Below are 13345 nucleotides of genomic sequence, written 5' to 3'. Positions count from 1 at the left end.
ACTCATTTTATGCCTCTTGTCAGGTTTTTGGCGCACTTTGCGCATCTTTAATTTTTGATACACTTTGTGTATTTTGTTTTCAATTTGTCATCATTATACATCTTTTGATTTTGCATCGTTGCCAATTTTTTTTATTTATTTTTTGCAAGCCAGATCCCTTTTCCAAAATTCTTAAATATTTTTAGTTGTGATTGTATCTTCTAGATATTAGAGAAGAAAAACTAACTCTAATATAAGGAAGAATGAAACACAAAATAGAATAAATAATTATGTGATAAATATACTGATAAGATTTTGAAAAATCTGAAGGTAATATAAAGACTTTGAACATTATATATATATATAAAAGATAGATTTAACACCTCAAGGAAAAACACTCAACATAAATAGATGGAGAATGAGTGCCATTAAGTTCAACCCCTAATATTGGAATAATGCTGCTGCTGCTTGCTGATGATGGTTAACCATCCATTCCAATTTTGTGCATTCATAACAAACAAAACCACAAAATGGTTAATATTAAGGCAAGCTATGGATCCTCGCCTTAACTTATTGAATGTGGAGTGTTTAATTAGTTCATCAGTTTACCTTTTCTAAATAAGCATATAATCTAATTTTATATGTGACAGTATGTGGTGGTTTATTGATAGCATGTGTGTGTGAGAGAGAGAGTTATGTGTATGTTTTGTCATTTTGTTCAGGCTTGATCAGTCTAATCATGCTGCATTTTTCTACACTGGAAAAGTTAATTTTGTTAGAATCTCATTTTCATTTAAATGAGTTTTCAGAATTCCTGCATTTAAGAATATCAGTTATTTAAAAGGTATCAACTTACATTCTCCACGGTGATCCTTCACTAAAAAGGCTTCACTTTTTGCCTCTTGAATTCTTCCTTCCATCAATTTACTTGGACAAGCTCGTGCTCCTAATCTGAATTTTCGACTTCTTATCCAGCTGGAATTATCAGTAAAAGAAGCATCATTAACACATCCGACTCCTTGGTTCAGGGTAATTGTCAGCTCTCCAGTTAGCAGTGGCCTTTTTCCATCTCGTTCACGCACTATATTATCAACAAAATGCTTCTCGGACCATTCATCCTCATCACCAAAGTCACCATCTAAAGCAAGAATCTCAATTTTGGCTGAAGCCAAAGGACCAGAAGTGACGATCAATTTTGAACCACTATCTATAATCAGAACCTGAACAGGAACTCCACCTTCAGCTTCTATTCTACTGCCCGTGTAAATTGTATGAGGTAAAGTATTATTGAAGTGAAGCTGATATTGTTTGCTAACAGTGGAGTGGCTCGGAGTTGCAGGCGGTATTCTACTGCAGAATACAATAAAATAATAAGCTAAGTAATACAATAAAAATTTATATCAAACTGAATATGTTATTTAGATTTTCCAGGCTGCTACAAGTGCATCAAAATAATCAGCAGAAACACAATAAATCAATCCAATGGAAACATAATAAATAAGATCTTTCCAAAAAGAGAAGTTATTCATTTAATTGATCATGAGAAATGTGTGAGCACACAAATGAATTATGCATACAAACACCAACAAAATGCTATTTATGCTACAAATTGGGTAACTAAAGCAAAATTGACCTGGGAACTGAGTGTACATGATGATTGAATGCATTTTGCACCTCCTCTTGCACCTGAACATGAGAGAATTATTTAGATCTCATGAAAAAACATAAACTCTTCATATGTGCATGCAGGCACCTCATATTGAAAATTTTTAACAAACTGACATTACTTTGGATGAAACTGTAAAAAACAACAAATTAGAAGTTTGTATGTATTAGTTTTAAACATCAAGGTCAAGAGTGAAGATGCAATGTTTATAACCTATTGCCCAGTCCTGAGAATGTTTTTCAATCATACCTGTCTACAATTCAATAAATTTCTAATAGATATGTTTGATGGAAATATTACGAATAGGCGTTAAGTGACCCAAAAGATTCTAATTACCGTGAATTTATATCAAAGATTAACATTGAGTTCATATACTTTTGCAATAATAATGAAGATGCTTACAAAGAATATTCAAAGCAAGATGCTTGGTTTATATTGTTTGCAAATGATGTAGTTACAATTAGTTAGACATCATATAAGGTGATGACTAGATGTGATAGGTTTAGACATCATCCACCTGAGCATCCTCATCTCTGCAACACTTAACTTAGAATTATGCTTCTCTTTTAATGTCCAACATTCTACACCATAAAGCATTGCAGGTCTCACCACCATCTTATAAAAATATTTTTTTATATTGATAAATATTTTCAAAGAATGTGCAAGAAATCCAATGTCAAAGATAAATCACAATAGTAGAAGATACAAAAAGCATTTGTGCCTAAAGAATCATCAATCTGCTAAAAAGTAACTTGCGAAGTAATTGTCACCATATCATACATATCTATATCAAATAAGTCTTTCAAGATGGTAGTCAGATCAAGTCTTAGAGACTACGATTATGTGCCCCAAAACAATTGGCTCCATAAATACAGCTTTGTGCCACGTCCTAGGAAGTTGCAATAGCTAGGCATAAGTTGAAGCTAACACAGAAAATTTATATATTAAATTAATGTCATTGCACAATTCGCTTTCTCTGAGACAAAATATCTAACAAAGACAGCACAACAGCATGAAGGTATCCACTCGGAACATATGATAATAAGATGCATGCAAGACCTTATAACCAGATGATACAATTTTTATGCATGTTGGACAAGTTAAGTCAAGAGAGTTAGTAGTGTAGAAAGATGTATAAAGTCGATACTAAATAAGTAGAATCAGGCTAATGATGATGATAATGATGAAGCAAATACTCATGTCTAATCATTCATTAGGCCTAAAGCCTTGAAATAACAATGCCCTCAACTGGTCGCACAATGCTAATGACTAATAGATTTGGATAATGACTTCAATTCGCTAATTCAAACTAGAGGGCAGCTTTTAGTTTGTATCTGCAACAAGTTGAGAACTTGAATAAGGTAATTTTAAAGATGAATAAGAGTAACCTAATGTACTCATCAATTCAGGAAGAGGTCAGAAATAGGTCCAAATCTTGTATTTAATTAACTACTTCAAAAATAAACAAGTTTAAAATGCACCACTTCTGCTAGAGCTAATAAGTTCATTTTATGGGGGTAATTTTTGTACCCATATCAAATGAATCTGGAATGACACAATTCTAGCTGAACATAAACAATTATGTTCTAAGATGCGTTGCAAAGAGAATGATAAAAATATAAAATAAGTGCATTACAAGGAAGATTTTCCCATGCGCAAATTTGCAAATAAATTATTATGGATTAAAAAAAATGGCACAAAAAAACAGTAACTAGGTGAAAATTTTGATGTTCAAATTTATAACCTATGGAATTTGAAAAGTTGTAGCATATAAGATTAATTCCTATAAAATTTGAAAGGTTCATCCTATGTGGCTAAATTGAAAGGCTTTCTCCAATACTTTTAAGCACAAAAAATCATAAATTTCCTTATTTCTTGCTTCTCAGGCGTAAAATCTTTCCAGAGTTTTTTAGTTTCAGTTTATAGAGTGTAGTTAGATTTGAGATCATCAAAGTAGTACTCATAGTGTGCAAGTTCTACACAATCGTTGCTATATCTCATGATGTAGATGCTCATGACATCCTTAAGCCCTGGCAAATGAAACAAATCTTGTATAAGGAAATTGTGTAGAGCACAAAGATCGACATTCTTTTCTTTTTTTTTTTCAAATTCAGGCTTAAGGTTGAATTTTTGGTAGTAATATTCTATGTTGTCATTAATAGTAGTAAACTTTTTTGCTTTATTCCATTTCCTTATTTGAGAGCAATATTTCTAACAATCTTAAATGGATAAGCTAATCATATCCCAAGCTATCGGATCAAAGGGATAAGCAAATCATAGGGATTACGTATTAACTACAGAACTCTATCACCATGTCCAACATTTATTTTTTCTACATTGTCGATCAAGTTCATTCACGTGGGAGATTGTTGGAAAATTAGTTTGTACCTATGGATAAATGAAAAATTAATGCTCAAATTTGTAACCTAAGAATGAATTCTAAAAACTGAAAGGTTCTTACCTGATGGAATAAATTTTAATCAAATCTAAAAATTTAAAACCTATGGTATTAGATCCCCCATTCATCCAAACTTTATAGCATCCCTTATAAAAGTTTATATAAGGATGCTTTCAAGAAAATTTCTAAGCACGAAAAACCAAAAGGTCGCTTTTTCATTTATTGCTTCATAGGCTCATGTCCTTTCTAAAGTATTAGGCGTTCATATGATGACGTGAAGATACATTCGAATTCATTGGAGTAATCCTTCACTTGCACCCTAAGAAACACGTTCTTGATATTCTCAAGCACGGATTAAGAGCGAATTTATTTTAAGGAAAATATGTGGAACACAAGCCCCACATACCTTCTCATTCTAGTTTTCAAATTTTGAATAAAGGTTGAATTTCTGATTGTAATGTTCTACATTTTAATTGTAATATTGTCATTGATATTAGTAAACTTGTTCATTTCATTTCATTTCTTTACTTCATTTGCTTACAATATTTCTAATAGACTTTAGCTTTACAAAATTTGATGGAATTCATCTTGAACTTTTAATCCTTGCTAGCTCAAAGAAATTACACTTAATTCTAGAAAAAACATGCAATCCAAATCTAACGCATAAAATGGCAACACATAAAACCCAAACATTGAGAACATTTGCAAGGAACACTTAAGGAGAGCGTTTCAAAAATAATGAGTGCTAATAAAGACAGTAATCTAAAAGTATATAAGTCATATTTATGCTAAAGCACATTACTCTCTCATTTCCCCTATTATCTCTAACTAGTGTCCTCATTAATCAGCATAATGTTTAAAAGGAGGATTTACATGTATAGCTCTTTTATTAAACATATTTAATACTTAAACTTCACCTTTCAAATATATAGCACTCTATTAATAGAAGTAAATAGGTTTAATGAAAACCCTCGATAAGGCGACTCAGTCACAACCCAAATCTTGTTGTATGATGAGGAGATAAGGAAATCATGATATGCGACGAGACCAACAACATCTTAGGGGTAGTAGGATCTCACTAACAAAGGGAGATGGAATTGGTCGCATGTTGATGGGAGACAGTGTGGTGAAGGGATTATTGTTCCCAACCGCCAATAAGATTGACAGTGTATGGCGGCTTGTAAAGGGTAACCAGAACTAATGAACAAAGGACAATGGGACTAGTGGTATGGTGACAATATTAAAATGATGGGTTAAGCCTTTATCCCACTATATCGGATCAGCTCTATGATTTTTTTTTCTCTATTGTGTCCTTTTAATAGTCAAATTCTCATTTAAATAACAAAAAATATATATAACAAAAAGAATTAAATAAATGGGTGCTAGTTATTAAATATTAATATGAAACTAATACTCAACAAATTGTTTGGTTATTTGTTTCAAAATTTTAGATTTATATGAGGGAAAAAATCATAAATTCATTCAATCCTATGAATAGTAGGATTTAACAAATCAAAAATTGAACTAACATGGGGTGAAACATGTTTTAGCCAAATAGCCCAATTTAATGGCTCTTTGGGTTAGGCATGATTTGGCTTAAAACTTACCAATTATATTTTGAAGATTTAAATTCCTAGCATTTTGATAAATACTAGTTTTATTTCTTTCTTTAGTAAATTTAGGATTTCTTAAATTTCACCATTTACAAGATCTAATGGATTTAAACATTTCTCTCACTTAAAACTCTTAAATCCTAAAAGAAATCGTCAAACACTTTACCAAAATTTAGTAAGAGTTAACCATTGATATGTCATAGTCTTCAAGTTTTAATGCTCTAGTTTTTAAATATGGAATTATAGGATTTACTAAATACTAGTTTAGTTAAATCCGCTTGTAGCCAAAGATCACTACAACAACAACAACAACAAGCCTTTATCCCACTATGTGGAGTCGGCTAAATGAATCCTTTTTTCTCCATTGTGTCCTGTTATAAGTAAAATTCACATTTAAATCTAATAAACAAATGTCATTTCTAATATTTTCTAACCAAATCCTTTTAGGTCTACCTCTGACCTTCTTAACATAAGTCAAATCTAATACATCTACTTTCTTAACCAGGTCACTAGAAGTCCGCCATTTTATGTGACCAAACCATCTAAGGCGACTCTCTCTAATCTTATCCTGTACTGGAGCTACTCCAAAGAGCACTAAAGTCTCCAAAATATTGTTTGGCAGGATTTAAGCTAGATCTTGATTAAATCCTGCCAAAAATAGGACAACAAAATTACACTCTTTAAAGAGGAAAAATGGGAAGTATACTGCAAAACTACAAAAAAACAGCTCGACTGTGAGTAACCAAAAGATAAAATGGACTAATTCCAGGCAGTAAAGTTCTTCAGTGCTAAAATATAAATATGCTAAAAAAATAAATCTTAACAAATATAGTACCACACGACGGAGAAAAGATTCAAGCTTTGACAAGTGGCTCTGCATAAACTGTGCTCCCATGACCTCTCTCATTGCCCTAACAGATGAAAACCAGCTAAATACAAACAAAGAAGAGCTTCAAATTTTCAAAAACAAAAATATCCCAGCTACAGACTCACGCAATCAGGAGGCGAGGTCGCTTTGCTTCTGGAGCAGAAGACCCATCACACTCCTCTTGCCCTGCAAGCCTTTTCAGAACCATCACAAATTACTCCAGCGCCGCAACAATACAGTTTTAAAACTTACTCTGGACACCCTAGAACACTCAGCTTGCCGTCCAAATCACCTCTTTTAAAGCAATGAAACAACGGATAGCAATGAAATCGCGCGGAAGCTTCATCCAGCTTGAGGAACACAACAGTCTGAAAATTCTGAGTAAACGCAGAAAAAGCCATGACTTTGTGCTACTTATAGGCGATCGAATCAAGAATATGTGCAACTTCGATCCCAGAGTAAGTCTTCAAATAGTCAGTCACAGCCGGAGGAGAACATATGGTATTACCGGACGCGAAAAACGCCAAAGCGAGAAAAGCTGCTTTTAATAGCTGAGAAAGCAGAAAGTGAAACGGCCCTCGCTCTCGTATTTGGGGAAGCTGCCGAGAAAGCAGTAAGAAGGCAGGTGGAAGGGTCATCGGATTCGCCGCAGGCGTTGTTGGGAGGCAAAATAATAGATGTATATAACCGTAGTGAAAATAGTGAAGAAATTGGAAAGGTGCTAAGGTTCTTGGGATCTAATATCATGTTTTGGCAATCTTCTTCTGTGAAAACAAAAAAAATTTGTAGACTATGAAAGGGGATGGAAAGAGATCCCTTTATTCCGTATTGGAACGAAGCATTGGTGGAGTAGTTGGAGCAGGATTTTCTTTACTAATGATTCTTGGATTCCGAGGTTGGAACCTTCGATATATATATAAGCGGCTGCTTGGTTAGATAAAAAGCAGAAAAATTATAGTACTAAATAAATATAATGTAAAACAAATATAGTATAAAAAATATTTAAAATTTATTTTTACAATTACAAAGAAAATTTATATGAATACTTTTTTTAATATTTGAATTAAAAAGAATATATTGTAAAATTTGAAGATGTTGGAGACCGACGGTGGCCAGCAATAGTAGTAGTAGTTGCCAGCAACTCTGATGGTTGCCGCCAGTGATCAGCAGTTGCACCGATGACGGTGGTAACCAGAGGTGGTGGTTAGCGGCGGGGGTTGTGGCAGATGGTCGTTGACGGGTCATGGTGGTGGTGGTGGCCAATAGCTGACAGCGGTGGTGGTTATAGAGGGTGGAGGCACCGGCAATGATTTACTATGGTTAGGTAAATTTATTTGTGATGCAGTCGTTCTCGTTCAAACTGTATGAGTTTAATTTACCTCAAAGAAACTATAATAGTTTATACTCTATTTACTTTGCTTTACATTCCTTTTTCATCCAACCAAACGCCAAATTTTTACCACTGCATTTGAAATATTTTACATCCAAATCCAACTAAATAGCCCCTAAATGTCTTGAGTTAAAATTCTGAAGCAGCATACCATGCTCGTTACAGTTAAAATAGGTTAATAGTTTGTCAAATCTCATACTCGATTGATCCAAATCTGTATGATAAACAGGTTTAATAGGTGGGTATGTTAAACAGGTTTAAAAGGTGGGTCTGATCCAATGACTAGGATGAGATGAATCGTACCAATAATTTGTTTTAATTTTAAAAAAGCTCTAACTTATCAACTATAACAATTAGATTAATATATCAAAAATAAGAAGTGCACATCAAAAAATAAAAATTTTAAAGGAAAAAATAAATAGGTCATTATTGAGTTCACGGGTTAACCTGAATAAAAAAAATAACAAGTTGAAATTGATCTAAATCGGACCCACTTATTAAACTGGAAAATACAAACCCAAAATTTTTTGAGTCAGACATGCATTAGATTGTCAAGTCACATTATTTGTTGGCACCCCTAACTGCAGCCATAAAATTTGATGCCCTCTCAATTTTATATAAAGATTCGTAAGATAAATCTATTTAAAAAAAAAGTTAAGGAGATAGTAATAATTTTGCTATTTATATTTTGTCATTTATAAATTATCTTAATAATTAGAGTAGGTATTGATGGGCTATATATAATAACCCAAATTTCAAAAAAAAAAAAAATTTAAATGAGAATTTTGAATTTTAGCTCTATACCTTGCTGAAGTAGGAAGAGAGAGGGAGGAGATAGAAGGTTGTTTGAAGCTCTTTTGTCCATCAATTTTGTACCGAGAATTTTTCTATTCTTTGTAAGTAACATAATTCTCATTTTAGTTTTTAATAATTTTGAGTTAACATATTTCTTCTCTACTAAATCGTTAAAAACATATTTTTCTCATGATTTACCTGTTGACTCAAGAAAACGGCACGAATGCATGAATCCCGCTTTAAAGCCGTAAGATTCCATTTTCCTTAAATCAGATTGTAGTTAATCAGATTTCCCTTTAGGGTAGTATCAGGGTTAAGACCCATCCATGAGCAACTCATAAATAGAGCAGTAAGTTCCATTCTAAATCAAATCATTGGGCAACTCATAAATAGAGCAATAAGCCTTATTCCAAATTTAATAATCGAGCTACTTTATATGAAAGTCGTAAGTCCCAACCTAAATCTAAATATCTGGGCTACTTCCTAAAGAAGCCATAAGTCTCGTTCCAATCCAAACTTATGGGTTACTTCTAAATGAAATCATAAATCTCAAACTAAATTTATGTATGAGTATTCTAATTGATGTAAACCTCAAAACATCTAATAAAATTAAAGCTCAAATCTCACCACTTCAGTCTACTCGGGATCCCTAAGAGGAGGCAACCCATGGTTGTTAATCATATTCTCTGGATACTACGGTCAATGATTGTTATTTTTGTAGACTGAAACTTATGGTATACCCGGGACGATGGAACCATGGAATTTTGATCGGGTTTTCCTCCATTTTCTCCAAAATTGAGACTAAATAACCTAAAATTTTATTCATCCTTAATCGAGAGTTCTCTCTTATATAGGGTTTTCAGGGTCAATGCCCTTCATTTTAAAAAGATTTCCTAAAGCATGAGACTTACGACTTCACTTAGAAATAGTCCTCTAGTGGATCTTACAACCTAACCCTATAGGTTATGATGCCCTGAGGTTTGAATTGTTTGAGTGGACAGTAATTGTTTGACACTAGACCATCGTGGTTTTTCAATTGGTTGTTTATCAGCAATTGTACTTACTAGTTTGACCATTTGTTATTGTGTAACACCAGTGTTTTTACTACAATAATTTCTTTTCATGTTGTTTGGTAGTTTCATTTCAATGGTAGTAGATTACTTTTCCTACACTAGTGTACTAGTAATTTATTATAATATTTTATGCTTCAGCATTTAATTTGATATTGATTTAATAATGATACTTAATAAATTTCATTTATTCATTATAGGATAAGTCCTACCTAAATAATTAAAATCTCCAGCCAGCCTCACTATAGAGTTAGGTTGTAAGAACAATCCTTATGCAACTCATAAATAGAGCAGTAAACCCCATTCTAAATCAAATTCTTGGACAACTCATAAAAAGAGCAATAAGCCCCATTCCAAATCAAATCCCCATGTCCCAACCTAAATCTAAATATCTGGGCTACTTCTTAAAGAAGCCATAAGTCTCGTTCCAATTCAAACTCCTGTGTTACTTCTAAACGAAGTCATAAATCCCATACTAAAATAATTTATGGGTATTCTAATAGATATAAATCCTAAAACACCCAATAAAATTAAAACTCAAATTTAACTACTTCAGTCTACTTGGGATCTCTGATCTCGAGTTGGCGATTAATATGAAAATTGAGAAACTCCATATATATGTAGATTATCAACTGATAATCAAATAATGTCAAAGGGGGAGAATGTATTATAATTGATTATATTTGTGATTTTTTTTTTAAATTTTTTTGTTATTTAGCTTTAAAAATTTTATGTCTTAAAAAAATGTTTTTCCCTATTTTTAAATGTAATTCTTTTAATGAGGGGGAGTTTAAGAGAAAATATTTTTAGTTTGTAAATTCAACCGATATTATTTGCCACCATAAAAAAGGGGAGACTATTATAACTCGGGCTTTCAAGGTTATGACTTTGATGATAACAAATAATATTGATTACCACTTTATTTCTCCAAGTATTTGTAGTGCATATTGTTAGTTCGGTGATCGTGCACACACACACAAGGGAAGGAAAAAAGTTTTTAAATATTTTATTTTTTCTATACATCATATTATACGATATGAATTTTACTGTATGATTTGGTGTTACATAAATTAATTAAAATAATTTATTTTTTCTAGGATTTTTTTAAATATACCTGGCTGTATAATACGATACATCATAATGGATTATATGTTATAATTGGAAAGCCTGTCATCCATTAAATTAGACAAAATTTTGAATTTGAAAAGTTGTTCTAATTATAAATACAAACCTAATCATATTGTACGATGTTAAAAACATTATCTAATTTAATCATATGATTAGTCAATCGAATATGCTTAATTTTGATATTTTGATCGTACTGTATGAATTGGATCATATTGTATGATCTACATAAACGATTTTGGTCATCCTATGATTCATCTTGAACAAACTGTATTTCAGTTGAACTAATCGTACTGTACGATGGGTCATTTGTACTGATGATCATATAACACTAACATATAAATTGAATTGTTCATACTTATGTTTGTACTGATGGCTTATAGTACGAACAAACAAATTGAACTATTTGTACTATACTAACAGGTGATCGTACAATACTGACATGTCAAATTATGTATATCGTACTGGACAATCCTGCGATCGTACTGTTATCTTTGACAACTGAATTGATTTTTTAGGATTTTTTTTATGCCCTTTATTTAAGCTTTCTCCAAAGACTTTGTTAGAGTCTTTAAAATGTATTGAGTCTCTGTTCTTTTAGAGAAACTTGAAGAGAGAGCCTTTAAAGGGAGAGAGAAAAGGGTGTAGTTTGAGAGGGAGAAAATCCTTGTGAGTTTTAATGGAGTGTGGAGGGGATTTCACATGGTTGTTCTGACAAGCTTGCATCTTAGTACCATCAGATTCAAGGTTTTTCTTAAGGGAAGTTTTGAGAAGAATAATATCTCTTTGGTGTCAAAGGACTCGCTACTCTATTGTACCGGGAAAGGTGAAAGGGATTCATGGTTCTCTGCCATCTTCAGAAGGGAGAAAAAGTAGTCAATGTTCTCTGCCTGTGAAAGAAGTATCGATCCTCTACTACACCAGGTTGGTGAAAAGATTTTGAAAAGGCTTATCCTCCTTGATGTGAGAGCAAAATGAGAGACACTAAAATGTTTAAGTGCAATACTTAGAGGGTGCCACCGAGGAGTGGATCAAGGTCAGATTAGACCAAACCACTATAAATCTGATGTATTCTTTCTGATTTTAATTTCTACAGTTTATTTTTACACATTTTATTTTGGATATAATTACTTGGTTGAAAATTTGTGATTGATATTATGTGGTGTTGATTAGATTATTATCATAATCTTTGTAACTTTTGATAAGTGTACTAGCTTTTGTATCAAGTGATAGTATTACTTACGTATTAGTGAGCCTTAGGGCTATTTCATTGAGGTCTAACAACCTCCAAGGACTTTAAGATGTAGGTCAAGTTGCTTGAATCACAATAAATTTAGTTTACTTGTTCTTACTTTTACTTTTTTTTTTTTTAAAATTTCTTGTAATTTTATTTTATATGCTTAGTTATGATATCATCATTGGATTTCTTATTTATAATGAAGAAAAAAAATCTTATCATGTGATAAGATTTAGGCCTCGTTGAACTGCTGCCTTTTTGCAGAGGTCTGCCAGGTAAGTGAATCGGATTCTGTGCATGACTCCGATTGTATTTCCTGGGTATTTGACCTTGAATGCCGCTTCGATTTCATCTTTAATAAGCGGTGGCATCTTCCTGAAAAATTTGTCAGATAATTCGGAATTGATATACATGCGTTCTGACTTGGCAGCGAGGACTTTATAATCATTCATGCAATTAAACATATTTTTTTATCACTTTACTTTTAATCTTATTTAAGAAAAAATATTATCACTATTTTTTCTCTATTAATGTGGTGCTTATATTAAAGTATTTTTTAATTGTTCATAAGAAAAGTAACATAATTTTCAAAATTTAGAAAAAAGAGGAAAATTTAATGTTTTTATTTTTAAAGGCTTCCATACAATCAGAAATATTTAAAATACACATCAATTCATCCCCCGCCTTAGGCATGCCATACATTTTCAATTTTTTTATTTTGTTATTTTCATTAGAATTTAGTCTTAGCTCCTGTAATCAACATTTAACAAGATTATCTTGATTTATTTGATGTTGTACATCATTAAGGGTACAAAATAAATGTTTATGCGACTGTGAATTCAGTTGTATAAATCTACCTTACTTTAAATAATTGACTAAATATTTTCTAAATGAGTACAACTTATTTCCACCAAATGATATATGTTGTAATAAAAGAATTATTTAAAGCCCGACTATAAAAAATTTCACATAGTATCACATGTTGTAGTATGATAAAAATTTAAAGCTCGACTATCAAAGGTTTTTCTCTTAGGAAGTTAAGGCTTAATAATAAGAACTTTTATTCTATCCAGTGAACGTATACAGAGGAAGGTTCGGTTTTAGGCAAAAAAGCACCTGTACCGAGTTTTTTTTCAGGGCACCGAGTTTTTTCAAAAAACTCGGTACAGACGCTTTTTTGCCTAAAACCGAATCTTCCTCTGCG

The 13345-nt window shown here is 32.2% G+C and overlaps 1 protein-coding gene across 2 annotated transcripts in view; it reads right to left on the bottom strand.

The window, feature by feature from the left end:
• Positions 1-7412, bottom strand: part of LOC110097193 (calmodulin-binding protein 60 A) — a 27323-nt gene extending 19911 nt beyond the window's left edge. Inside the window, exons 1-5 of one of the 2 annotated variants that reach the window (XM_020823450.2) lie at positions 6777-7412; positions 6650-6718; positions 6492-6567; positions 1613-1665; positions 836-1329 (exon numbers count right to left, since the gene is read on the bottom strand). In XM_020823450.2, the coding sequence (XP_020679109.1) occupies positions 836-1329; positions 1613-1665; positions 6492-6567; positions 6650-6718; positions 6777-6925 (841 nt within the window). In that variant the 5' untranslated portion in view covers positions 6926-7412. The remainder of the gene's footprint in view (positions 1-835; positions 1330-1612; positions 1666-6491; positions 6568-6649; positions 6719-6776) is intronic. The other variant, XM_020823451.2, reaches the window with a different exon arrangement.
• Positions 7413-13345: the final 5933 nt, after the last annotated feature.

The sequence above is a fragment of the Dendrobium catenatum genome, unplaced genomic scaffold, assembly GCF_001605985.2.
Source record: "Dendrobium catenatum unplaced genomic scaffold, ASM160598v2 fragScaff_scaffold_853, whole genome shotgun sequence".
NCBI lineage: Eukaryota > Viridiplantae > Streptophyta > Magnoliopsida > Asparagales > Orchidaceae > Dendrobium > Dendrobium catenatum.
The sequence above is the reverse complement of the archived record's forward strand: the minus strand, read 5'-3'. Positions and strand labels throughout refer to the sequence as shown.